The 26,773-nt window shown below is 37.9% G+C and overlaps 1 protein-coding gene across 1 annotated transcript in view; it reads right to left on the bottom strand.

The window, feature by feature from the left end:
* Positions 1 to 23,565, bottom strand: part of TPST1 (tyrosylprotein sulfotransferase 1) — a gene marked incomplete at both ends in the record, with an annotated part of 37,213 nt that extends 13,648 nt beyond the window's left edge. Inside the window, 2 exons of the mRNA XM_084250138.1 lie at positions 12,639 to 12,837; positions 22,721 to 23,565. Coding sequence (XP_084106264.1) covers positions 12,639 to 12,837; positions 22,721 to 23,565 — 1,044 coding nt within the window. The remainder of the gene's footprint in view (positions 1 to 12,638; positions 12,838 to 22,720) is intronic.
* Between the last annotated feature and the right edge of the window lie 3,208 nt (positions 23,566 to 26,773).

Here is a 26,773-nt window from a genome sequence, read left to right as displayed (position 1 = left end):
CCTGAGTGAGCGGGAACAGGGTGCCCAGGCAGGGGAGCGGGGTTCAAGAGGCGCCATTCCCGCGCCACTGATCTGGGCTACAGCCCGCGTCCTGGAACTGAGGGCTTTGGAACTGAGACCCGGGGCACGAAATTAGGGGCGTGGGTTCCCCACGACGGTGGGGCACAAGGCAGACACAGCACCCCAAAGCCGTTGAGGTGTACCCTACCATCCCCGCTCTGCTCCCTGTCCCACGGGGTGGAAAATCAGCTCCCCAAGGGCTCTAGGAGAGATCTCTGGTGCCACCTAGCGACTTGACCCCAGCACAGGCTACTGAAGGAGCTAGTGGCCAGCTGGGGAGTTAGCCCACACCGGGCCCCTTCTGAACAAGTAGTCTGAGCCCACAGGGAGAGCGAGCACCCACAGCCGGGGCAGACCAGGCGCGCAGAAGAGTGTGCCTGAGACCAGAAGCGCAGGGAGTGTGTCCCACATCACCATTTTAGAACAGGGACATTTCTACAGTAAAGACTACCTGCAGAAGGCTTCCTCAGGAGCCAGAGGTGAGCGGGGGAAGTTCGCCCACGCCAGACCCCCTCTGGCCTGCAGTCCAAGCCCAGAGGGGAGCAGGAACCCACCGCCGGGGCAGACCAGGTGCACAGGGGAGTGTGTCCCCACATCGGCATTTTAGAACAGGGACCTTTCTCCAGTAAAGGCTGCTTGAAACTGACAGATGACTCCTGGAAGAACCAGAGGGGAACAGAGAAGCCCACCCAAGATGCCGGCAAGTCCCAACAACACAGTGTCCCAACGCATACGGCAAATTAGAAAACAGACAGTAGGGAGGAGAAGAACCACACGCAACCTAGCAACTCTCCAGAGAAAAAGCACACCACAAAAAGAAAGCCAGCCCCCAGATTGCAACGACAATAACTTGGAAGAATTTCTGAGCCTTCCAGAAAGAGAATTTAAAATTGCCGTGATTAAAAAACTGACAGAAGTCATAAAGGAAAACAATGATAAGGGAAAAATAATCAACGATCAGAAGAATGCAATTGAGTCCCTAGAGAGGGAAAACAATGGTCAGAAGAAAGAAATTGAGTCCCTAAAGAGGGAAGTAAAAGAAATGCAGGAGATCAAAGAATTAATGGAAGAACTAAAGAATTCTGGGAAAAGCAATGAAAGCAGAATAGATGAAATGGAAGAACGAATAAGTAATCTTGAAGACACAGAAATAAAAAGAACCAAAACAGAAAAGGAAAGAGAAGTACGAAGGAAAAAGAACGAAGAAAGACTTCGGGAACTATCTGACTCCATGAGGAAAGGAAATATAAGAGTTATAGGAATACCAGAAGGAGAGGAGAGAGATGTAGGAACAGAGAAAATATTCAAAGAGATAATTGAAGAGAACTTCCCAAATGTGAAGAAGGAGCTGAAAATTGATATACAAGAAGCAAGAAGAACACCAAACTTCCACGACGAAAGGAAAAATACAGCAAGACACATAATAGTAAAGCTCCCAAGAATCCAGGACAAGGAAAAAATAATGAAGCTGGCAAGAGGGAAGAAACAGATAACATTCAAAGGAAAACCAATCAGGCTGACATCAGACTTCTCCGAAGAAACACTACGGGCAAGGAGAGAGTGGAGGGACATAGTCAACAGACTCCAAGAAAACAGATGCCAACCAAGAATACTCTATCCCGCAAAGCTCTCCTTCCTCTTTGAAGAAAGAATATGGAACTTCCCAGACAAACAGAAACTCCGGAATTTCATTGCAACTAAACCCCCACTCCAAAAAATACTACAAGGAGTCCTAAAGCCAGAACCTCAGAGCGACGAATAACAATGAAAGAAGGCCAAAAAAAAAAAAAAAGTTATTAAAAGAATAAATAAATAAAATCAAAGGAAAGACAAACACAATGGCAAATACAGATGTTAACATATCAATATTAACTCTAAATGTAAATGGACTAAACTCTTCAATAAAAAGACACAGAGTTGCAGCCTGGATTAAGAAACAAAACCCAACCTTTTGCTGTCTCCAGGAAACACATTTAGCTACAAAAGATAAAAATAGGCTCAAAGTTAAAGGATGGAAAACAATCCTACAAGCAAATGGACCAAAAAAGAAAGCAGGAACAGCTATACTTATATCAGATAAAACAGATTTCAAACTCAAAAAGATAAAAAGAGACCCCAATGGTCATTACATTATGATCAAGGGGACAATACTTCAAGAAGAAATAACACTCATTAACATATACTCACCAAACGAAGGAGCACCAAAATATATCAGACAACTGTTGTCCTCTCTGAAAACAGACATCAGAGAAAACACATACGTAGTGGGAGACTTCAACACACCACTATCAACAATGGATAGATCAACAAGACAAAAAATAAGTAAAGAAACCAAAGCTCTAAATAAAGACCTAGAGCAATTGGGCTTAACAGACATCTATAGAACACTAAACCCCAAAAAAACGGAGTACACATTTTTCTCAAGCACACACGGATCATTCTCCAGGATCGATCACATACTGGGGCACAAGACAAACATCAACAGATACACCAAGATTGAAATCATATCAACCATCTTTTCTGACCATGAAGGCATCAAACTAGAAATAAACCATAAAAAGAAGGCAAGGAACTTTCCTACCTCATGGAGATTAAAAACCACACTACTGGAAGACCATTGGACTAATGAGGAGATCAAAGAAGAAATTAAAAAATTTTTTGAATTGAACGACAAGGAGGACACCAATATCCTAAATGTATGGGATGCAGCAAAAGCAGTAATAAGAGGAAAATATATAGCAATAGAAGCTCACATCAAGAAACAAGAAAGAACACAAAGAAACAACCTAATCTCGAAGCTCAAAGATCTAGAAAAAGAACAACAAAAAAACCCCAAAACCAGTAGAAGAAAAGAAATAATAAAAACCAAAGCAGAAATAAATGAAATTGAAACTAAAAAAACAATCCAAAAGATCAATGAAACCAAGAGCTGGTTCTTTGAAAAAATCAATAAAATAGACAAACCCCTAGCCAGGCTCACAAAGGAAAAAAGGGAGAAAGCACAAATAAACAGGATCATCAATGAAAGAGGAGAAATCACAACGGACACAGCAGAAATCAAAAGAATAATCAGTAACTACTATGAACAGTTATATGGAAACAAGTTTAACAATCTAGAGGAGATGGACAAATTCCTACAACTCTACAATCACCCAAAGCTAGATAAAGAAGAAATAGAACACCTAAACAGACCAATTACAATTAGCGAAATTGAAATGGTAATCAAAAACCTCCCCAAAAACAAAAGCCCAGGACCTGATGGATTTACAAATGAATTCTACCAAACATTCAGAGACGAATTAGTGCCTATCCTTCACAAACTCTTCCAAAAAATTGAGAAGGAAGGGACAATACCAAACACGTTCTATGAAGCCAACATTACACTAATACCAAAACCGAACAAGGACAACACAAAAAAGGAAAACTACAGGCCAATCTCCCTAATGAACACTGATGCAAAAATCCTCAATAAAATTTTAGCTATCAGAATCCAACAATGTATCCATAAGATAATTCACCACGACCAAGTTGGATTCATTCCAGGGGCACAAGGATGGTTTAACATCCGAAAATCAATCAACGTTATCCAACACATCAACAAAAAGAAATATAAAAACCATATGATAATATCAATAGATGCTGAGAAAGCTTTCGACAAAGTGCAACACCCATTCATGATAAAAGCCCTTGAAATTCTTGGGATACAAGGAACATACCTCAACATCATAAAGGCCATCTATGACAAGCCAACAGCCAGTATCATTCTCAATGGTGAAAAGCTGAAAGCAATTCCATTAAGATCTGGAACAAGACAAGGATGTCCACTCTCACCATTGCTTTTCAATATAATACTGGAAGTCCTAGCCAGGGCAATAAGACAAGAGAAAGACATCCAAGGAATCCAAATAGGAAAAGAAGAAGTCAAACTATCACTATTTGCAGACGATATGATATTATACATAGAGAACCCCAAAAACTCCACAGAAAAGCTAATTCAACTCATCAATCAGTTCAGTAAAGTGGCAGGATACAAAATCAACACGCAAAAGTCAGTAGCCTTCCTATACACAAACAATAAATCTGAAGAAGAAGAAATCAAAAAGACCATCCCTTTTGTTATTGAAACAAAAAAAATCAAATATTTGGGAATAAATCTAACAAAAGAGGTAAAGGACCTATACAAAGAAAACTATAAAACACTGTTAAAAGAAATAGAAGAAGACACAAAGAAATGGAGAGACATCCCCTGCTCATGGATTGGAAGAATAAACATTATTAAAATGGCCATCCTTCCAAAAGCAATATACAGATTCAATGCTATTCCAATCAAAATTTCAATGTCATTCTTCAAAGAAATAGAACAATTATTGATGAAATTCATATGGAATCACAAAAAACCCCGAATAGCCAAAGCTCTCCTGAAAAAAAAAGAAGGGAATGGAGGCATCAGACTCCCAGACTTCAAACTATACTACAAAGCCATAATCATCAAAACTGCATGGTATTGGAACAAGAACAGACATACAGACCAATGGAATCGAATAGAAAATCCAGAAATAAACCCACAGATTTATGGTCAACTAATCTTTGACAAAGGAGCAAAGACTATGCATTGGAGCAAAGAAAGTTTGTTCAATAAATGGTGCTGGGAAAACTGGGTCGCTACATGCAAAAGAATGAAGCTTGACCACCACCTCACACCATACACAAAAATCAACTCAAAATGGATTAAAGAACTAGACATAAGACCTGAAACCATAAAATATATAGAAGGAAATATAGGCAAAACACTACGTGATTTGCACATCAAAGACATCTTTACAGACACATCACCCAAAGCAGTGATAGTGAAGGCAAAGATAAACAGCTGGGACTATATCAAATTAAAGAGCTTTTGCACAGCAAAAGAGACAATAACAAAAACAAAGAGAAACCCCACCAACTGGGAGAACATTTTTGCACCCAACACTAATGATAAAGGACTGATCACAAAAATCTGCAAAGAGCTGATGAGACTCAACAACAACAAAGAAAATAATCCAGTCAAAAAATGGGCAGAAGAGCTTAAAAGAAACTTCTCTGAAGAGGAAATGCAAACGGCCAACAGGCATATGAAAAAATGTTCAACATCACTTGTCATCAGGGAAATGCAAATCAAAACTACCATGAGATACCATCTTACACCAGTGAGAGTGGCACATATTAAAAAAACTAGCAACAACAAATGTTGGCGAGGGTGTGGAGAAAAAGGAACTCTTCTGCACTGTTGGTGGGAGTGCAAACTGGTCCAACCACTGTGGAAAGCTGTGTGGAGATTTCTGGACCTACTAAACATAGAGCTTCCATATGACCCAGCAATTCCACTCCTAGGTATTTACCCAAAGGACACAGAAACATCAATTCCAAAGAACACCTGCACCCCTATGTTTATAGCAGCACTGTTTACAATAGCTAAGCTTTGGAAACAACCCAAATGCCCAAAAATAGATGACTGGATCAAGAAGATGTGGTACATATATACCATGGAATATTACTCAGCATTCAAAAAAGATAAACACATGCAATTTGCTGCAACATGGATGGCGCTGGAAGGGATCATGCTCAGCGAAATAAGCCAAAAAGAAAAAGAAAAATACCGGATGGTCTCACTCATAGCAGGAATCTAGAAAACTTAAATAAGGGACCAGGAAAATGAATAACTATAAGAAAGTGAAAATCAAAATCAACAAAAAACTATGAACCAGAGACACTTTTAGGGGGGCGGGGGCGGGAGGGGAGGGATTGGGGTCAGAATGGGGGGCTGCAATTGTATGGGGAATATAACAATAAAATTTATAAAAAAAAAAAAAAACTATTTCAAAATAAAATGTTAAAAAAATAAAAATAAAATAAAATAAAATAAAATATTGAATGCCTTTAGATTTGATCAAGTAGAGTTGAACAGTAATATTTATTTTTTTAATAAAGCATTCTTTTTTTTTTAATGATTTATTTATTTATTTATACAAGCACTGGGTACAGTCAGAAGCGCGAGAGGGTGAGAGAATTCACCAGAGCCAGAGTGGAGAGTAGAACAAGCAGAGTGGTGAAGCACACTGCTGAGAGGAGCAGCAGGCGGCAGGAGAGGTCTGCGCACCATGTGGGACCCTGACCCGGAGGCCGGGGATCGAACCAGTGCTACAGAGGCTGCGGGCAGCTTCACAACCCAGCGCTCAACCGCTGCGCCACCAGGGAGGCCCTGAACAGTAATATTTAAAGCTAACAATTAAAAGAATAAATAAGGGGGGCCTCCCCTGGTGGTGCAGCAGTTGAGCGCTGGGTTGTGAAGCTGCCTACAGCCTCTGCTGCTCTCCTGCTGCCTGCTGCTCCCCTCAGCAGTGTACTTCATCAGTCTGCCTGCTCTGCTCTCCGCTTTGACTCTGGTGAATTCTCTCACCCTCCCATGCTTCTGACTGTACCCAGTGCTTGTATAAATAAATAAATAAATCTTTAAAAAAAAAAAAAAGAATAAATAAGGGGCCTCCCCCGGTGGCGCAGGCGGTTGAGCGTAGTGCTGTGAAGCTGTCCGCAGCCTCTGCAATGCCGGTTTGATCCCGGCCGGCCAGCAAGGGTCTCACATGGCGAGGCAGACCTCTCCTGTCATGCCTGCTGCTCCCCTCAGCAGTGTATTTCATCAGTCTGCCTGTTCTGTACCCCATTCTGTCTCTGGTGAATCCTCTCACCCTCCCGTGCATATGGCCTATACCCCAGTTCTAATATAAATAAATAAATAAATAAATAAATATCTTTTTAAAAAAGAATAAATAAGTATAACTTCTAAAACAGTGTATGAAAATGGAATTTTAAAATCAGGTGGGAAAAAAAGAGGCAACAAGAGCACAAAAGATATGAGAAAATGAAAAAAGCACTGAAAATATAGTTTAAAAAAAATAAGGGCTCCAATCTGGAGTTAGGAGGACTAGTAAAGATATGTCAAAGCTTTGTTCTGCCTTCTTTGTGGCTGTGGGTAATCTGGGGTTAAGGAATTGGTAAGAATGCAGTCTACAACCAATAATATACTCACTGAAAATTTTACCCATTCTTTAGCATGGAGTTTTTTCACATCTTTATTTTTAATTTTTTTTTAAGATTTATTTATTTATTTATTTATTTATTTATTTTTTTATAGAGGCATGCTTTATTTATTTGTTTGCTGGTTTGTTTGTTTGTTTTTGTTTATACATGCACTGGGTACAGTCAGAAGCGCGGGAGGGTGAGAGAATTCACCAGAGCCAGAGCGGGGAGCAGAGCAGGCAGAAGGACTGAAGTACACTGCTGAGGGGAGCAGCGGGCGGCAGGAGAGGTCTGCACGCCATGTGGGACCCTCCTCCGGTGGCCGGGGAGCAGCCGGGGATCGAACCGGCGCCGCAGAGGCCGTGCGCAGCTTCGCAACCCAGCGCTCAACCGCTGCGCCACCGGGGAGGCCCAAGATTTATTTATTTTTATACAAGAGCTGGGGGTACAGGCCAGAGGCGCGGGAGGGTGAGAGGATTCACCAGAGACAGAGCGGGGAGCAGAACAGGCAGACAACCGAAAGACACTGCTGAGGGGAGCAATGAGCAAGACGGGAGAGGTCTCCCTGGGCGGCCAGGAATCAAACCTGCGCTGCAGAGGCTGTGGACAGTTTCACAGCACTGCGCTCAACCCACTGCACCACAGGGAGGCCCACATCTTTATTTTTTAATAATGTTCATTTTTATTAGGGAATCTTCATGGATTTTTTTGTAGGTACTTTTAGAAGCTATTTCAGGTACTGGTAATTTGACACCAAGCTCACCTACAAGTGTCTTCCATAGTTTCAGCTGAATCAGAGCAGGGTTAAAAAAAATTACATCTAATTATTCCAGATTATTATTTTATTATTTTAATATTTATAAATAATGGATTTTCTAAGTTAAGTTGGGCATTACTGTTTTGTGCAATCATTTATGGATGTTCAGAAGAGGTAATGGCACCGTGGGAACAACCTCAGCAATGGGTGACGCTCTAGACTCCACCCCATCTCTGCTCCACTGACATCTCAGGTGCTTAGCACTGTAACTCCTAGCGTGCTAGTCAGTCAGTTTTCCTAAAAGGGGAGCACATGTCTAGAAAGGAGGAAAAAGCTAGGCAGACACTGTTGAACTGGGAGAGGAAACAAAAATCACCACAGGCAGAAGCTTCTCCTGGTCTCTCTGCTCATGCTTTTCTGGCTTTAGTGCTCCAGCAGGCAAGAAGATCCTGGTCTCCTGAGAGCCTATGGTAGTTGCCACCTCGACCTTCTGGTGGATTCAGATTAGGCAGTACATTTTCAACTTTGGTTCTCAACTTTTCTCCCACCCCTCTGGGCCCTGCCCAACCTCTTGTTAGTGTTTCCTGTCAGGAGGTGCCTTGGATTATTCGTTCTCCTGGAAGCTCTGTTCTTAGGCCTTGCCCTATTTGGCTGAACTGGTGCCACAAGGTTGGTTTTGGAGTTGATCAGCAGTGTATATTTTTGAAATCTTTTTCTCTTCTACTCCTCCTTCTCTATACCTCAAACCTCTCACTGATTAAAAATCTTTAAGCACACTAGTGTTTGATTCCATTGCTTTTTAAGCACATGGGTAGCATGAACCCTGCAACAAACAACATGGATTTTTTTCTTTTAACAGTATGGGGTTCCTGGGCACCCTTTGATTTTGCCTGGTATCAAAACAAAAAGGGGGACTATTTCCTGTAAATGAACTATGTCTCACATAACTGTGGAAAGGGCAAAGATGAAGATGATCTTCATAAATAATTAGAACCTTGTGAACATTCAGGGAGAAATATATGGAAGGCAGTTGGAAATAATGAGTCTAGGACCCAAGAAAGAGACCCACTGGGAGATACAGATTTATGATCATCAGCAAATAGTTTATAATCAAAGCCACATGAATCCATGTGCTCGATCAAGGAGCACATAAAATAGAAGTCTTTAATTTGATGGATTTTGGGACATCTATGAATCCACTAAAATTGTGGGTAAAATTCTGTGCACACATGTGACTGTATTTCTGAATTAGGGACCCACAGGTTTTTCAGAATCTCAAACAGGTCTGTAAATCTAGTCGCTTCCCCTATAAGGGAGGGAGAAGGCTAAGGAAGCAACCAAGAGGGCACTAGAACTAAAATGCACTGCAATTTTGGGATTAGAGTCAGTGGGGGAAGGTACGGAATATGTTAGAATTTATCATCTTCCAATTTATCATCTGAGTCACAGCAACTGTGAAGTACATGAGTTTTTGTTCAAAATTGGGCAATATGTCCCCAAAGTAAGCTGACTCAGACACCAATACTTTTAGACTAACCCAGAATTGTATGAAAACCAACATTTTTAGGCCTGGAACTTTGGATTCTATATTCCTGGTCAAAATGTGAATGTTTTCCCACACCCACTCCATAACTAAAGGGAACAATCCACTGTCTCTGGACACACTCTCATGTCAGTGTGCATAATCAAAGATCAGTTTTTAAGCATTTCTTCATGAAACTACATGATAATCAATGCTGGATATGTTAGCAGGTTTGTTTTTACAGACAAAAATACTTTGAAGACACACAGGATTTGGATTACAAGAAAGCCTATGAAATCCAACCCCACAAAAAAGAATGTCAGCTTGTGCGCATTACCACAAAAACTCAATTGCTCAAAAATGCTATTACAGTATACACTCTATCTTTTCTTCCTCAAAATTATTTGTCACTTTGGAGATAGAGATAGGAGGAAAAGCTTTTTGTTGTTGTTTTTTTCCCAGTGTGCATTCTGAAACCCTGTCAAAAGCCACAAATTGTATGAAATAAATTCCCTAGTCACATGGACTCAAACCACAGCATTCTTCCCAACCTACCATTCAAGCAAGCCAAGAATAATTTAGACAGCCAACTTGCATGTAGGAAAATTATAATGTCTACTGCTTGGGAAACCTCTAAATATCATTTGTACAAGTACCTTGGTTTATAATAACCATTTCAGTATTGTACAAAGAAGAAAGCTATTAATTACCAATTATCAAGAAATTACAAAAAACACTAATAGAATGCTAGCCTGATATATACTTCATCTTTAGCAGAATACAGTTTCCAAAACTTTAACACATATAAAACATTTTTAAAACTTAAGAGATGGTTTATAAAAGAAGATAACATGCAACTAATAACTGGAAAACATTCAACAATATTAATCAATGATGCCTACTAAAATTAGCAAAAATCTAAAATAAAATTACCTATATTATGCTGATAGTTCAAAAGATTTTAAAAAATAATTTATCAGGGCCTCCCCAGTGGCACAGTGGTTGACTGGTGGGTTGCAAAGCTGCCCGCAGCCTCTGTAGCGCCGGTTGGATCCCTGGCCACCAGGCAAAGGTCCCACACAGTGCGCAGACCTCTCCTGCCGCCCGCTGCTCCCCTCAGCAGTGTACTTCATTGTTCTGTTCCCCGCTCTGAAATCTCTCACCCTCCCTCGCTTCTGACTGTACCCAGTGCTTGTATACATAAATAAATAAATAAGTAAATCTTTAAAAAAATAATAATTTATCAGCCTACATCAAGCAGTTTAAATATTTTAGATACTTTGACCTGGCTTAATTACACTTTCATTAGTGAAATCTTAAAAAAAAAAGAAAAAAACTAAAATGTAGTATATATAAAAGATGTTCATTGTAGCACCATTTGTCAAAAACTGTAACAACAAAAAAAATAGATTATAGGACATAAACTATGGAAAATAAAGTTTATTTGCTTATTCATTTATTCATTTACTACTGTGTTTCAGAAAGGATTTAAGGTAACTCATAAGCTATATAACACAAAAATTATGTTTAAAAAGCATATGCTTTTTATGAATAATAAGAAGGATGTGTTGTATACAAAATTGTGTGTTCCAAAAGTAAGTTTGTAAGATATGTAATCTTGCCTTTGTTTAACAGCATGCAGAAAAAGAAGGGAAATCCATCAAAATATTAGCTATGGTATATATCTGGGTGGTAATATAAGTGGATCTTCATTCTCTTATCTTTTAAGTTTTATAAGTTTAACACGATAAATTTATATTTTTAAAATAAAATTTTTATAGATGAAAAGTATAAAAAGGACAAGGATTGTTTAACAACAGAAAAAAGGGCCTCCCCGGTGGCGCAGCGGTTGAGCGCTGGGTTGCGAAGTGCCGGTTCCATCCCCGGCTGCTCCCCGGCCACCAGAGGAGGGTCCCACATGGCGCACAGACCTCTCCTGCCACCCGCTGCTCCCCTCAGCAGTGTACTTCGGCCCTTTTGCCTGCTCTGCTCCCCGCTTTGGCTGTGGTGAATTCTCTCACCCTCCCACGCTTCTGACTATACCCAGTGCTTGTATAAATAAAATAAAATAAAAAAAACAAACAAATAAATAAATAAAAATAAAATAAAAACAGAAAAAATTTGCCTTAATATATGATGGTCTTACAAAACAACTCTTCCTATATAGTTATCATTGAAGTAAAAGAGGAAAATGAAGTAATGCCTAAGAGGAAACAATCTCCAAGGAAACTGGCCCCATGAAATATAGATGTGTTTGTCAATTTAGGTATAACATGAAAGACAGAATAAAGAGAAGATATATTATGAGGCTGTGGGGAGGTGAGCACACTAATATAAACAAGAGGATACCAGAGAAAGGAACAGAATTTTAATTTTGAAATCAAATAGCTAATCAATGAACTTATGCTAACATGATTGTCTTGTCCAAACTATACTTTCAAAAAAGGAATACATCTAGAGACAGAAAGTAGAGTTGAGACTGCTAGGGCTGGGGGGAGGTGGGTGAGTAATGAGCAGGAAGATGGATAAAGATGGGTGGTGACAGCTGTACAACAGAGTAAATGTACTCACACCACTGAATTGTACACATATAAACTGTTAAAATGGTAAATTTCACTTTATATCTTTTATCTCAAGAAAGAATACATTGAGGATTCAACTGGTAAAATATATATTCAGATTAGATCTCCGAATTTTCAGATTTTCTGAAGCTATATTACAAAGATGAGCACAGCTTAGTTAAAATAAAAAGCAGTAGTTATACTTTAATCACAACTTCCTCTCAATCAAGGGTAGTTTATTGAACCTGCTTAATTATCCCACTAATGTAACCAATGTATAGTTTTCAAGTGTCAAGAAATCATGACTCATGTAAACAATGGTTTAAAAGGAAAGGAGCCATTCAACTGAAAAAAAGAAACTAGAAGTAAATGTCAGGTCACTGGTAATTCTGGTATTTATGCAAATTTGTTGTAATCTGTTATGATAATAAATCTCCCCCCAATTAAACCACATTCCTAGAAATTGGGCAAAATATATTAAAGAAAAGTCCCATAGCCCTGGCAAGAGCCACCGTTAACTTTAAGATGCAAGGGGAGAGTTCTGATGATAAACCATTTTACTAATAGAATTTTTCAAACTTAAAATAATTTTATTTAACAAAAAAAAAAACAAAGAAGAAAAAACTTTGCTTTTTTCTAAATTCCATATACAGTTTTCTCAGTACACTTTAAAAATCTCACTTACCCTTCTAGTGTTTTCAAGGATTTTGGGATCAGGTTTTCCATAATTAGGAGGATTGGCATAGGGGTCATAGCCAAGTTTGGCAAGCATGGGTGCAATCACTGCCATGTCTTGTAAAACATCTGGAGGTATCTTCCCAACCCATTTTGATAAAGCTGCCACATTGACTGGCTTGATGACTTGGTCTGTAGATCTCTCCACTCTGAAAACAATACAGTGAATATAAATATTTACTCAGAATACAAAAAAAAGTGTTAAAAGATCACTGAAAATTATTTTCGATAACAGTAAAAATTGTAAATATCTGGATTATAAAGCTATCGAGAAAAGGGTATTAATCAGCTTAACCCTATACTAGACTTTATTTTAAATGTTCTAAACTTTGATAACAATTATTAGCAACCTCAGATTTCCAGAACAAGGGTGAACTGAAAACATCTGCACAAAAATAGTGACACCTTAATTAAAACATTCAGAAAAATTAACAAGGATAAGACTACTTAGAAAAAGTCAGTCAACTTATTTGAAATATACCAAAAACAAAAAAAAGCAAATAAGATGAATTGATTAATAATGAGAAAGAGAGAAAAGAAAAAGAAAGCTAAAACAAATATAGTAAAATATTAATTATAGCTAGTGGATACAAGTGTTTCAATTTTTTGGTATATTTGAATTTTTTCATAATAAAATATTGGAAAACACCAAACCATAATCCATTAAGAATATAAAATATTCATTTGTTCTACTTATCTGCTGACTTTCTGAAGAATTCTATTTTCTAAGGAAGAAAAAAAGTGCTGCTTGTAATTTTCAATTTTAAAGAATTAATGTATTCCTACTCCTGATATGGGAATTTATTTTAAGTTTACAGTGATTATATTCACTATATTTGAATAAACAGATCATAATCTTAGAATAAACTATATATAAAATGACATCTGGATTTAAACTGAATCTAAATTAGCAGATTTTGGACAAATGAGCATATATAAGTGCTTAGGAGAATTTTTATATCATAATACATAAAAAGTCATTTAAATACAGTATTCAAATAAAAAGCAAAAATCCTTTCTTTAAGAATATAACCTCTCAGTAGACACAATCATTATCTGATGAGGACTGTCTCAAAGGGGCAGTTCCTAAAACAATAGACAAGAGGAAATAAAATGGTTCTTCCTTGCAAGTCTGTGAGGCCACTAACCCTAGGGTTTTTTTCCTGACTCAATGACTACAATCTTTTTTCCCTTCTTAAATATTTCTCTAAGATCCCACTTATCCCACTGCACTCTTCACTCTACACATTTTCTCTAAATGGGTTCATCTCTAATGACATTTACTACACATTTTTAATTGTGTAAACAACCTCTGGGTTGTTTAGGCCAGGATCAGTTAATACTAATTGCCCCATCTTAATTATTAATAGCATATTCCACTCACTCTCATAACTGTTTAAGTTTGTATGATAAATTATATGATCACCTTCCCATATAACTACACACATTTCAAAACTAAATTGGTCCAAAACTGGATCCATTATCTTCTGCTCAAAATTTACTGCTCATTATGTACATCTTGATAAATGGCACTATCACTTATGCACAAGGCAAAGCCAGATATGTGGGATGGGGAAAGGGAAAAGATCTCTCCCAGGTTATCTAGTATTACAGACTTTATCTCTGAGTAGGACAATGTCTCTTCCATTCCTACAACCACAACCTTAGTTCATCTCCCCATTGTTTCACACTCAGACTACTACAAAAGGCTCCTAATTTGCATGTATTTAAATAGTTGGATTCCTTGCCCAACTATCAATCATTCCACCAGAATACAAGGAGGGTTTATGACTCATTAATGTTAAATTTTAGTACCCTCTAGTCTCACTAGGACCTTAAAACATAGTGCCTGTCAGACTGGTATATTTCAGCTTTCACAGCCCAGTCATAGCCCTGCAATGCAAGAAGATATCTGTGAACCAGCAGGTTTTCTCCCCTCCCTCTGTAGCATTCACAGTAGAAGACACTCAGGTTTCCTTTCCTCTGTAAAACTCATAGTGGAAGACATTCCTCCTCAGGGAATGGAACAATGCCAAAATCTTGAGTGACAGAGGCAAATATAATCCTCCAAGTCACATATTTGAAAAGCATGGACCTTCTATGAGTCTTAGTTAAACACTACAGTACAAAGGGCTGCCAAACCACAGGCCAGAACTATAATACACAACTACGACAGAAAACCAAATCCTTAACCTAAAGCATTAGGGCTGGAATGGACATGCAAAAAGGAATGGTTAAGAGTACACAGTCCATACAGTTAGACTTATAACAGTAAAACAAAGGAGGAAATACCATTAAAAGTAATTTTCAGGGCCTCCCTGGTGGCAGAAGAGGTTGAGACGCAAACTATGAAGCTGTCCACAGCCACTGCAACACGAGTTTGAACCCCGGCCAGGGAGATACCCACATGGCACTGCAGACCTTTCCTGACTCACCTGCTGCTCCCCTCAGCAGTTGATTTCAGTAGATCTGCCTGTTCTGTTCCCCACTCTGTCTCTGGTGAATCCTCTCACACTCCACACCTCTGGCCTGTACCCCAGTTCTTGTATGCATGAATAAATTAAAAAAGTATTATTCAAAGACTATTTCATGCTCAGAAAATGTGAAAGAGGGGCCTCCCCTGGTGGCGCAGCGGTTGAGCACTGGGCTGCGAGGCTGCCCACAGCCTCCACAGCGCCGGTTCGTTCCCCGGCTGCGGGTGAACGAACTAGTACCCTCTAGTCTAGAGGAAAAGGAAAGGAAAGGAGAGGGGAGGGGAGGGGAGGGGAGGGGAGGGGAGGGGAGGGGAGGGGAGGGGAGGGGAGGGGAGGGGAGGGGAGGGGAGGGGAGGGGAGGGAAGGGAAAGGAAAGGAAAGAAAAGAAAAGAAAATGTGAAAGAGGATTTTAAAATGTATAAACAACAGAAATTGAATTTTGTAAAAATGTTATATATTATACATGTGTGTACAGAACCACATCAAAATATTAGTAAGTGGTATGACTGTGATTTTTGTTTTCTTACCTAACTTTTCTGTATTATCTATGAAAAATAATTTCTTTTTCAACCTATGTAATAGGTGGGACACAAAATCAAAAAGAAAAATCTTCACTCAGAAGTCCATTAACTAATTCAAACTCAACATAGTCCAAACTGAACCCCTAATTTTATCCCTCAAATGCCCCAAATCTACCATACCAACAGTCCACCCCACCTCAGTTGAAAGAAACTCCATTCTTCTGGTTTCTCAGGATAAAACAATCAGAAACTGGAGTTGCCTTCTAACTTCTCTCTTTCTCTCATTCTCCACATCCAATCTATCAGAAAATCTATCAACTCTACCTCTATATCCAAATACGACCACAACTCACTAACTCCACTGCTACTCCCCTAGTCCAAGCCAACATTATCTCTTGACCAGATTTCTACAATATTCTCTAAAATAGTCTCCCAACTTTTTTATATTCCTGTGATCTCTTCTCAGTTACAGAAACCAAAAAGTCTTTAAAAATACAAGTCAGAACGTGTCACTTCTTTGCTCAAAATCTTGCAACAACTCCCCAGGTATGCAGTCCAAGACCTGAAAATGAAAGGGTATGTGAGAAACCACAGAACGTTTTTTTTAATCCCACCAAATCATCCCCTGAAAACAAAGAAACCAGATAGCAAAAACCAAAACCACATGAACATTTAAAACAAAAAGAGATGACCATATAGCCCCATAAACCCCAAAATACAAGTGGGTAGGACAGCCAACAACAGCCACAAAACCTGCAACGGGGCATCTGAAAGACTAAGAACTGGAAAACACCTAACCAGCAGACAGCCCCAGTCTGAAAATCACAGCAGCTGTTGAAAGTAGAGGGATTCACCAAATTTTCCTAAACAAGTGATAGTTACAATGGTTTGTCATATTAAAATTCATTAAACTAATGTTTAAAGAGCCCTTATAAGATATTCTGACTTCCACACACTCCCACCTCCACTCTGTTCTGGCCCCACTGATCTCTTTGTAGTTGCTTGCCTACACCAGGCAAGACATTTTTACAAGGCTATTTCCTCTGCCAGGAACACTCTTTCCCCAGATATTCATGGCTAACTCCTTTATTTCCTTCAAGACTTTCCTCAGATCTCACCTTCTCAGTAAAAGTACACCCTACCCCTCAAAGTCTCCCGAGTTCCCTTTATTCTCCTGAGTTTTTCCCAAAGCATTAATACCTTTCTCATATACTATATATTTTTCTGAGAGATTTTCTTTTTGTCACCTCCCACTGGACTGTAGGCTCCCTGAGGACAGGAAATGTGTGTCTTGTTCACTTGCTCTTGCTCTCCTCTAGACCTCTGCAAGAACGTCACTTCACCCATGAGGATGTCTCTATTTCTATGCTGCTACCTATTCCCTGCCTTATTTCTCTCCACAGTACTTACTGACACATCTGATAAACTAAATGTTTAGCTTGTCTTTTTTTCTTTATGCAATGTCTCCCAAATACTAAGTTCCATGAAAAAGCGATTCCTCTAGTTTTGTTAACTGCTACAACCCTAGCACGAGAACATTATAAGGCACATAATGGGTCCTCAGTAAAAACATGCTGAGTATCGTATTTAAGTAGCATTTTTTCTATTCCTTCTTTACAGTTTTTTTATAAATAAAAACTGCATATTACCAAGAACTTTTACAGCACTGAATAATTGTCTCTTTATCGATATTGTGAATTATGCGACAAAACTTTTCTGACATGAACTATTCTTTCATTTTTGAAATGAAAACTATTTGATGATAAGTTTATCAATCTTTGATACATTGATGAATTCTGTTTACTTAATATTTTATTATTTTAGCCTCCACATGCATAAGAAAAATGATCTGAAGTTTTCTATAATTTCTACTTGGTTCTGTGACTAAACCAGAATTTGATAAAACAATCTGGAAGATGTTTTACTATGACCTAAAATAGTTTAATAGCATCTCCTCCCAAAAGATTAGAAATAATCAGTTGTGAATCATCTAGGCCTTTTAAAATGGTATCTTTGTCACTGTTTTCATGTCTTTCACATTCATAAACCTGTTTGTTTTCCATCTATCATGAAAAAACCAGCTATTATTTCTATATTTAATACAAACGTACTTTTGTGTGGTATTCTCATATAATCTTTTCATTTCTTTCTCATCCATTGTGATATATATTTGCTCTTTTCCCTTTATTGATATTGCAAACGGTTTACCTTTTTATTGTCTCAAATCATCAATTTTACTTTTTATTTAGCCTTTCTACTATTTGTCTCTTTTATTAACGTCAGCTTTTATCTGTGTTGACTTTAGGAGCCAATATCATCACTCCTTTGTATAAGGTATCATACCACTATTCTAAATTCCTGTATGATTTCAGATGATTTCTTATTGTATTCATTATCATTTATCATGAAAGATCCATCTTGATTCATATGCAAGGAGATTCTGCTATTAAAGTACTGAGGAGGGTCTCATTAGGAAGGACTATGGGGCTTCAAAAGCAGCATTAAACCAGTGGTTCTAGAGACATGATTAGTTGAAGACTAAACAAGAAACGTAGCTACTTAATTTAAGGTCACTGAAAACTGTCTTATGTGTGTCTTGTCTTGTGTGTGAACATTCCTGCTCCACTCCTACCTTCACTATAGTTCTTGTAGGGGCAGGAATTTTTGCCTATTTTGTTCACAGCTGTATCTCAAGTCCCTACAGTGGTAGCAGGCACATAAGAGGAGGTCAATAAATATTTGTTGCATACTTTAGTAAACTGGAGAAATCTGTTTCTGATTCTTCAGACAAAATCAGCATTTCTAGGTTTAGGTCAATAGTAAGAACAAAATCCAGACCAAAATTTAAAAATGTCCTTTCCTCTGCTTTCCCTTCCTGTCCCCCCTGAACTGGTCACATTGAGGTTTGTATTCCTCAGTTCCCTGAACCCTGTGGGGTGAAAACAGCTCTGTTGTGGTATTGTCTGTTTTATTTTCTCTGTGTAGCAACCTCTTGGTGTTTGACCCTTGTGTTTTGGCATTCTTTTCAAGAAACGGATTTCATTTCTATTTTGTGGCATAAAAGTAGTTGTAAAAACACTGGTACTTCATTTCTCAAAAGTTCCCTCACACGCTCATTCTGCTTTGGTCCTCCAGCTGAAAGAACAGAACCAAGCAGGTTCAATATTGGTAGTAAATTCCCTGACTTCAACAATAGCACATGTGACAAAATATTTAAAATTACATAAAATCAAACAATCAGCAGATACATTTAGACCTAGATTATACTTTTATCTAGATTATAGATAGTTAAAACAAAGATAAATTGTTTTAACTTCTTATACATTTATTATGGCTTTTGGCAGGTACAAATAATGAAATATAGTTGAATCTCCTTCCATAGTGATTGAATTGCATAGTACTGTTTGCACAACTTTGACAGAGAAATAAAATATATATTTCTTCAAGACACTCTTTCATAACAAGGAATACAAATAAAACCTCAAAAATATCAACTTTTAAAAAGTGTTTAACTCAAATTTTTATGTATACACTTGTGTATATTCTAGTCAGTACCATGAAGAAAACCACTATTATAATATGTATCAACAAAGATTACCTAGTTTTGAACTTTGTAAACAGAAAATTTGATTATAAACTTGTTTGTGTCTGGCTTTTGTAAGTGAAACATTATCTGTGAGAGTCAATCATGTTGTATGTATCAGCAGTTCTTTTTTAATGATGAGTAGTTTCTCATTACAGGAATAGATCACATATAATCACAGACATTTGGATTCATTTCCAGTTTTTGGTTATTATTATTATGAATAGTGTTGCTATAAATGTTTGTATGTCTTTTGGTGTAATTTTCTTTAGTGTATAACTTCTTTCTTTTCCATATACACCCAGGAGTGCACTTGATGGGTCATAAGATAGAAATATATTCCTAAGTCGCTAACAAATGGTTTTCCCAGGTGGCTATACTAACTCACCCTCCCACCAACAATGAGTTCCAGTTGCTTCATATCCTTGCCAACATTATGTACTGTTCCATTCATTAAAATAACCATTCTGGTGGATATGTAGGCATTTCTTACTATGTTTTGTTTTTTTTTTAGATTTATTTATTTATTTATACAAGCACTGGGTACAGTCAGAAGTGCGGGAGGGTGAGAGAATTCACCAGAGCCAGAGCGGGGAGCACAGCAGGCAGAAGGACCGAAGTACACTGCTGTGGGGAGCAGCGGGCAGCAGGAGAGGTCTGTGCGCCATGTGGGACCCTCCTCCGGTGGCAGGGGAGCAGCTGGGGATCGAACCGACGCTGCAGAGGCTGCGGGCAGCTTCGCAACCCAGCGCTCAACCGCTGCGCCACTGGGGAGGCCCTCTCACTATGGTTTTAATTTGTATTTCCTGTTGACTATTAAGTCTACCTTCTATTAATTTTTAATTATTAATAAAATGGTGATTAGAACTCATTAATTTATTCAATAAATATATAGTGAATGAATAAGGCAGGACTCCCGAGAAGTGGAGAGAAGCATGGCTTTTTCCTTACTGTCTTGAAGGAAGTGGTCTTTAGAAGTCCTCCCTTCTCCAGGGACCAGCTTGGCCAATGCTGAGTCAACCTGTGGAGCTTATATCTATGTTCTTTGTTTTTTTAATATGAACTTGAGTTTAGTGCTCCTTCATTTCAGCCTGAAGGACACCTGTTAGCATTTGTGGTAGGCAGGTATACTGCTGAGTAATTTTCTCACTTTTTGTTTGTGGGGAATGTCTTCATTTTTGAAAGATATTTTGGCACATATAGAAGTCTTAGTTTACTTTTTCCCTTTCAGCAATGAACATCCCATTCCACTGTCTTCTGGAATCCATGATTTCTAATGCAAAGGCAGCTGCTATTCTTACTGAGGATCCCTAGTATGCCATGAGTCCTTTTCTCTTCGTCTCTTTGTCTTGTGTCAGTTTATAACGTGTTGAGGTATGGAGCTCCTTGGTTTTACTCTACATTGAGTTCAACAAACTTCTTGTATGTTTTTCATTGGGGTTTTCAGTTACTGTATTGTCAAACATTCTTTCTGCCCTGTTTGATATCTCCTCCTTTTAAATTTTGGAAAGAAAGAAGTATATTTTAGCAGTACTAATTCATCTGGTCCATGAACATAGGAGAATTTTCCACTTATTTGTTTCTTGTTTGATTTTTTTCATAAGTGTTTCATAGTTTTTATTCTACAGATCTCGTCTCCATGGATATATTTATTCTCTATTCTTTTTGAAGTTAGCTTTTAAAGTTATTTTAAGTGGGAATATTTATATGATTTGCTTTTTGCATAGCTAACTGCTGATGTAAATAAACAGTACTGATTTGTATATGCTGATTTTCTTTTTTTTATATATATATATTTAATAGAGGCATATTTTATTTATTTATTTGTTTGTTTGTTTTTTGTTTATACATGCACTGGGTACAGTCAGAAGCGCGGGAGGGTGAGAGCATTCACCAGAGCCAGAGCGGGGAGCAGAGCAGGCAGAGGGACCGAAGTACACTGCTGAGGGGAGCAGCGGGCGGCAGGAGAGGTCTGCGCGCCATGTGGGACCCTCCTCCAGTGGCCGGGGAGCAGCCGGGGATCGAACCTGCGCCGCAGAGGCCGCGGGCAGCTTCGCAACCCAGCGCTCAACCGCTGCGCCACTGAGGAGGTCCATATATGCTGCAACTTTCCTGAATTTATTAGCTCTAGTAGTATTTTAATAGTCTTAGGTTATCTAAAAATAGAATCATGTCCTCTGCAAATAGATAATTTTGCTTCTTTCTTTCCAATTTGGATACCTTGTATTACTTTTTATTACCTAATTGCTCTAGCTATGACTTCCTATACACTGTTGAATATACATAGTGAAAGTGAGCATCCTCACTTGTACCAGATCTTAGAGGGAAAGCTTTCTTTCAGTGCCTATTGATAATGATGTTAGCAATTCCTCTATAAATGGCTTTTATTGTATTGAGGTAAGTTCTTTTTATACCTATTCTGTTGAGTTTTTATAATGAATGCATGTTGAACTTTGTCAAATATTTTTTCTGCATTTATTAAGATGATCATGTGGTTTTTATACTTCATTCTATTAATGTAGATTAACACATTGTTTGATTTGCATATGTTCAACCATCCTTGCATTTCAAGGATAAATACCACTTGGTCCAGGTGTATAAACTTTTTGATGATGTGCCATTGAATTCAGCTGGAAAGTGTCTTATTGAGGATTTTTGCATCTATATTCATAGAGATGTTTAAATGTAATTTTACTATCTATGTTATCTTTGGATAGCGCTGATTTCAGTGATAGTGGCATTGTAAAATGAGTTTGGAAGTGTTCCTTCTTCTGTTTTAGGGTTGAGAATAAGAAAGATTAGCATCAATACTTTGAAAATTCAGTGCAATTCACTATAAACCCATAACTTTTCCTGGGCTTTTACTGGAAGGTTTTTGATTACTGATTCAATCTATGTATTTGCTAGTGGCTGTTTAGGCTTTCCACTTCTTCTTGATTTAATTTTGGTAAATTGTATGTTTCTAGGAGCTTATCCAATTTTTTTTTTAACCAGAAAACTCACATCAGAGTGAATTTATCCAATTCTTATTAGTCTAAATGCTTGGAATTCATTACATGCTCACCAGTATGGCAGATCCATTTCCCCATATTAATGTTAACCTCACAAAAATCAACTATCATTATTAATGAAAACATCTAGAAATTAGAAATCAGAAGCTAATGAAATTAAATAGACATTAAAGCCTGAGGTCAGTGAAAAAGGTCTTTCATTACCTAAAAAATCAATTTGTCGCCACCAAATAAATAAAAATACACTCCATAGATTAAAAAATGAATTAAATGAATAACAGGTTTATAATGAACTGGCTAGAGAAATTTTTTTTAAATTCATCAATGAAGTTCTATCTATCCCAAAAATTCCTATAGCTTCCATACACACACACACACACACACACACATACATGTCATTATTTACTAAATATAGTCAAAATAAAAAAATTATTTCTACTCACTTTGACAGAGATACTCCCCCAGCTTTCCCAATCATCTCTTCATGATGCAATACTGAGTGGTTCCATGGAATATGGAGGAACTTTAAGAGTGATCTCATCCACCGTTCAGGATGTAAGACAAGCTGTTCATAGTGAACTAACATACATTTTTTATAACCAACCTCCATACACTGGTTATACATAGTCTCTATGGCACGATTCCACTTGGTTAAACAGTCCCTGTAGCTGTTCAAGTCAAACCCAGCTATGGTAACTTTCCGAGAAATCATTGAATGTACTGATGCCCGGCCATCTCGGACCATCAGAAGAAATTTGGCATTGGGGAACAACCTAGCAAGGTAAGTTAAGGATTTCAGGGCAAAAGGATCTTTATTACATAAATAAGGAGCGGGTTCCCCATGCTTAACAATGATTTCTAGTAAAAAGGCTTGCATGGCAGAATCCAGTACTTCATCAGTAACACCAGCCTCATCCAAGCGTATTTTCTCTTTACTTGACCGTGACCACATCTGCTTCAGGGCCAGTATTCGGGGAATGACCCTGGTTTCCTCTCCACAGCGAATGTCAGGGTGTGCATCTAGCATGGCCCTCATAAGTGTGGTTCCACTCCGAGGCACACCTCCAATAAATATTAAAGGCATATCTTTGTGATAGGCAAAGGTTTTGTTGGCTTTAATGTCCAGGCTTGTTCGCATAGTGGTCTTTGTGCTCTCCAATTTGAGGGGTTGGCTACGTTCCTCTATCCGGTGATGGCATTCCATGGCATGTTGGCCCAAGTAAAACACAGTCACAGAACTAATCACCAGACATGCCAATAGTAAGTTCTGCTTCAGTTTTCCAACCATCTTGATATGGTTATCTTGTTATTAAACAGATATTTTGCTCAAAATGACTTTCTGAAAATGTTCAGGCCATGGAGATTCTACTTCAGAAAGATGATCAACATCTAACGGGAAAAGGAAAAAGTTATTTTATCATCACATTAGGACTGTTCAAAAATTAGTCCTCAGTTATCACCATTACATTTTAGCTAGAAAGAAGATGAAGATTCTTTCTGAAGTCTGAAAAAGAAGCTTTCTTAGAAAATAAAGACAAACCCAAAAAATGGAAGATAATATTTACAAATCACATATCTGATAAGGGACTTGTTTCCAGAATATATAAAGACTGTTACCATGCAACAATAAAGACAAATAATCCAGTTAAAACTAGACAAAGGATCTGAATAGACACTTCTCCATACGAATGGTTAATAAGCACATAAAGTGATATTCAACATCATTAGTCTTTTGGAAAATGTAAATCATGAGCTATTACTCCACATCATTAGATGGTTACATGATATCAACAATAAACAAGTGTTGGTGAAGATGTGGAAAACTGAATACCTCCTACACAGCAGATGAATGGAATTGTAAAATGTGCATCCACTTTAAAAAACAGTTTGGCAAAAATATAAAGAACAAATAAAAAAATTAAAATAGCTTGGAGTCCAGCAAGAAAAGGGCACACTGAAGACACCAAGCTCATCTCCTTCATATAGTCACAACTAAACTGCAGCAGAGCAAAATCAATAATCCCTGAAAGATAAAAGGATGACTGCAGAACACATTAGCAACAACAGACCAGTGGCAAGAGGTAGGAAAAACTGTAACTGAACTGTATTTTCACTGATACCAAGCAGAACAACTCATGAGAGGGAGGGTGGCTGTTGTATGGAGCTCCCCTTCAGTTGGCGATTCAAGCACATACCCCCTTCAGGGACTTTGGAGCTCCATCACTGTGCTGGATAAGGATATCATCTCAGACTCATGAGAATGGCACATTTTTTTTTTTAAGATTTATTTATTTATTTATTTATTTATACAAGCACTATACAGTCGGAAGCACGGGGGGGGGGGTGTGTGTGAGAAAATTCACCAGAGCCAGAGCGGGGAGCAGAACAGGCAGACTGACGGAATACACTGCTGAGGGGAGCAGCAGGCATGGGAATGGCACAATTTTTAAAAAACCCAACAAGCACTGGAGAGGATGCAGAGAAAGAGGAACTCAATTATGCTGTTTACAGGAATGTAAACTGGTACAATAATATGGAAAATTATCTGGATTTTCCATAAAAAACTAAAAGTGGAAATGCCATATGATCCAGCAATCTGACTCTTTGGCATATATCCAAAGAACATGAAACTATCAAATAAAAATACTGTAAGCCCGACAATGTATATTACAATACTATTTATAATAGCGAGGACATAGAAGCAAACTAAATGCCTACAGATAGAAGACTGGATCAAGAAGATGTGTATCTGTACTATGGAATACTTTTCAGCCATAAGGACAGATGAAATGTTGCCAGATACAACAAAATGGAAAGAGTAACAAAGCAAGTCAAAATAAATGGATATGTACATAGCAGATAAAGTAAATACTTCAATAAAGTAAAATACTTACCAAAACTAGTGGACATTAATAAATGAAGTGAGAATTCTAAGATTAAGAAGGAAGGAGCAGGGAGAAAGGGTCAAAGGAAATTAATGTAAGGGTTGGTGGTAGTGGTTGAGGTTGAGGTGGGGGGAAAGAGCTTGGCATTCCTTAAAAGGTTAACATAGAGTTTCTGTAAGATCCATCAATTCCACCCAGGAGAACTTAAAAACATGTGTCCACACACAAATACTTACACACGAAAGTTCAAAGCATCATTATTTGTAGGCAAAAAGTAGCAAAAACCCAAATGATCACTACTTAATAAATGGATAAAATCGTGTATCCACACAGTGAAGTATTATTCAGCCATCAAAAGAAATGGAGTACTGATACTGCTACGCCATGGATCGACCTTGAAAACAGTATGCTGAGTGACTGAAGCCAGACTGTATGATTCCATTTATCTGCAGTATCTAGAACAGGCAAATTTATAGACAGGAAAATTAGTAGTTGCCTGAGGCTAAGGGCAGAAAGAGTGACTACTATGTAGTTTCTTTTTGAGAAATTTTCTAAATATAGATTGTAGTGAATTTTTTGGTTGTGGGTTTTATCACAATTAATACTGTTTTCTTTTTTAAAAAAAAAACTACTACACTCCTATTAGAATGACTAAAATAAAAATTACTGACAATATCAAGTACAAATAAGGATAAAGAATAATGGGATTCAGAGTAATACATACATCACTGGGATGCACAATGGTACATCCACTCAGAAAAGGTTGGCAGATAATAACAAAAGTAAACATGTGCTTCCTCTACAACCCAACAATTGCACTCCTGAGCCCTTATCCCAGAGAAATGAAACCCATGTTCAGACAAAACATGCATATGAAAGTATATAGCAGTTTCATCATAATCATCAAAAAATTAAAATGAAGCAAATGTCTTTGGTAAACTTGGATAAACTATGGTACATTCTTTACAGAAACACTACCCAGCAAGAAAAAGAAATGAACTCTTGACAAAAATCAACAACTCAGATAAATCTCAAAGGCATTACGCTAAGTGAAAGAAGATGATCCTACAATCATTCTATTCATAAAATATTCTCCAAAAACACAACTACAAATCAGTAGGTGCCAAAGGACTGTGACTATCAAAGGATATAACACATCAGAGTTTTCTGGGATGATGGAGCTCTGTTCTCCATTTGTAGCAGTTCTTAGATAAGTCAACACATGTATGAAAAAACTATGCACCAAAAAAAAGTGAATTTTACTTGATAGGCAGATTGTATAAAACCAAGAACAGGAGGCTGTGATCCTAAATCTTCCAATTAATATTTCTGACCAAACATTAGTTAGCGGTGATAGGAATACATTAAATAATGGGTTTTACTGAAAAGACCAATGATCTGAGAAAAATTATCTCATATTTTCCATTAAATGAACACTTAAATGAAAAATTCATTTAAACCTGAACAAAGCAAACCAAACTCACTTAATGAAGCAAGGAGAACTGCTCTCAGGGATGCAATAAACTCTAATAATGGTTGGTTTTATTTTAGATAGTTACACAGAAATTACTCCACTTGTACATCCCATTAGTTTGGGGGGCAGGGCTGTTG

The sequence above is a fragment of the Talpa europaea genome, assembly GCF_964194135.1.
Source record: "Talpa europaea genome assembly, chromosome: 12".
Lineage (NCBI taxonomy): Eukaryota > Metazoa > Chordata > Mammalia > Eulipotyphla > Talpidae > Talpa > Talpa europaea.
Note: the sequence above shows the minus strand (reverse complement) of the source record. Positions and strands in the feature narration are given on the sequence as shown.